The sequence below is a fragment of the Penaeus japonicus genome, unplaced genomic scaffold, assembly GCF_977035675.1.
Source record: "Penaeus japonicus unplaced genomic scaffold, GWHDUDI00000001_assembly GWHDUDI00000009, whole genome shotgun sequence".
NCBI lineage: Eukaryota > Metazoa > Arthropoda > Malacostraca > Decapoda > Penaeidae > Penaeus > Penaeus japonicus.
The window spans coordinates 8,525,397-8,527,896 of record NW_028234411.1 but is presented as its reverse complement, the minus strand read 5'-3'; the positions used below and the strand labels follow the sequence as shown (position 1 = coordinate 8,527,896).

The 2,500-nt window shown below is 27.2% G+C and overlaps 1 protein-coding gene across 2 annotated transcripts in view; it reads right to left on the bottom strand.

The window, feature by feature from the left end:
- LOC122248299 (sodium- and chloride-dependent GABA transporter 1) overlaps positions 1–2,500 on the bottom strand; it is a 25,779-nt gene that overhangs the window by 477 nt on the left and 22,802 nt on the right. For both annotated transcript variants that reach the window (XM_086539413.1, XM_086539414.1), the window contains exon 13: positions 1,655–1,822. In XM_086539413.1, coding sequence (XP_086395539.1) covers positions 1,655–1,822 — 168 coding nt within the window. The remainder of the gene's footprint in view (positions 1–1,654; positions 1,823–2,500) is intronic.

Sequence of the window (2,500 nt, the reverse complement as noted above, 5' to 3'; positions counted from 1 at the left end):
ATCATTATTATTATGATCATCATTATTATTATTATTATTATCATTATTATTATTATTATTATTATTATTATTATTATCATTATTATTATTTTCATTATCATTATTATTATCATTATTATTATTATTATTATTATTATTATTATTATCATTATTATTTTTTTATTATTATTATTGTTATCATTATTATTATTATTATTATTATTATTATTATTATTATTATTATTATTATTATTATTATCATTATTATTATTATTATCATTATCCTTATTATCATTTTAAGCATTATTATTATTATCCTTATTGTTATTATCATTATTATTATTACTGCTAATAACATCATTAATGTTATCTCTTTCTTATTATCATTATCATCATTAGCACTATTATCATCATTATTATTTTCATTACTATTATCATCAGTATAGTTATCATAAAGATTAATATTATTACCACTATCATTATCATCAGTTTTACGATCATCATTATTAGCATAGCATTATCCTCATTAAAATTAATATCACTACTTTCACAAACAATTATTACCATTATTATTATCTTCTCCATTATTAGCATTATTATCATCATCAATATCAATGTTATCATCATTATCATTAACATATCAATATCATCTTCATTATCATTACTATAATTGCAATTATTTTTACTATTATCATTATTTTACCATTACCTTTATCATCATTGTCGTCATTACTCTTATTATCATCATTACTATCATCATTATCCTTATTATCATTCTTATCATTGACATTATCATTATTATTATTATCATTACTTCTTTATCATCATCACCATCGTTATCATTACCATTATCTAATATTATTATCATTATCACTACTTTTATTAATATTAATATCCTTATCAAAATAATAAGTATCATTATTTTTATCATTATTATCATCATTAGCACTATCATAATTACCATTGTTATTTTTATCATCATTACCATTAATATCATTATTACTATCATCATCCTCATTATCATTATCATTATTATCATTATCTATCTCATTATCATTATTATCAATATCACTGATATTAGTATTGGTATTGGTAATAACATCATTGTTATCATTATCGTCATCATTATCTTTTTTTCATTTGTATCATCATTACCATAGTTATTTTTATCAGTAGTAGTAATAGTATCAATAATAGTAGCAGCAGTAGTAGCATTAATATTGATATTAGTAATACTATCAATATTACTATCATTATCATCATTATCATCTGCATCATTGTCGTAATAATAATACTAAGATCATTTCTAATACTGAGACTTATGACAATACTAATACTAGTACTATCAATAGCGCCCTTGAGAACAATAATAGCGAAATTATACTGGCAATAGCAACAATACCACTTACACCAATTAGCAAATCAAATTAAGTAATTAAAATATAAAGAAGAAATCAAATAAGTTTTATGAGATCACTGTATAATTTTTTACCAACATAAACCCATAATGATTTAATTAATAAAAGCTATATTACAAAACGAGGATAATAATAATAATACTGATGCTGATAAAGTAATAGAAAACAAAGTCAAATAGATTGATTTAAAAAAAAAAAAAAAAAAAAAAAAAAAACATACAAACAAAAAAGCAAAAAGGAAAAGGTCATATTCTCACCTTCGAGAAAGATCCCTGTGACGTGAGAAAGTAATATATTATGTAAGCCGGAACCCCAGCGAAGGAAGCGAGGGCGCTGAGCCATCCCACCCTCTGGGCCCAAGACGGGAGGATGACGTCATGGTAACTGACAGGTGTCATACTGGCCATCGAGTTGATGAAGATGAACTAGGAAAGGAAAATGGGTTATGGGGATACTTTTAAAAAGGATGGTGATATGCGGTGTTTGCTGGATTTATATAGAGAGTGTGTGTATGTGTGTTTGTTTGTGTATGTGTTTGTGTTGTGTTTGTTGTTTGTGTTGTTTGTTTGTTTGTGTTCGTGTTTGTTTGCGCGTGTTTGTGCTGTTTGTTTGTTTGTGTTCGTGTTTGTGCTGTTTGTTTGTTTGTGTTCGTGTTTGTTTGCGTGTATGTTTATGTTGTTTGTTTGTTTGTGTGTCTCTGTTCGTGTTTATATTTGCGTTTGTGTTTATGTTTGTTTGTTGAACATTGCACAGGGTACTCTAGACGTACTATATTGAACGACTCAAATATCGCCTTGTCATTTTGAGTAGCTTTATAACCACGAATAAAAAAATAAAAAAAGATAGTATGTATCAAATACAACAACTTGTCCAGCTTCGGACGGCGTCACACTTCAAACTTCCAGAAGCCCTCGTAGTCTCCCAGGGAAAGTGCAGCAACCCATGGAAAATGCTCTTCTCCAGACCCTTCTTCCCAGTTTCCCTTTTTAAAGCAAGAGTCATTATCACTGACACATTTCCCTTCCGCCTCGGTCTCTACGAAGAGCCCATCACAACAGACATGGAGGAATGATTATTATTTCGTGGTTGCGGGTTGCATAATG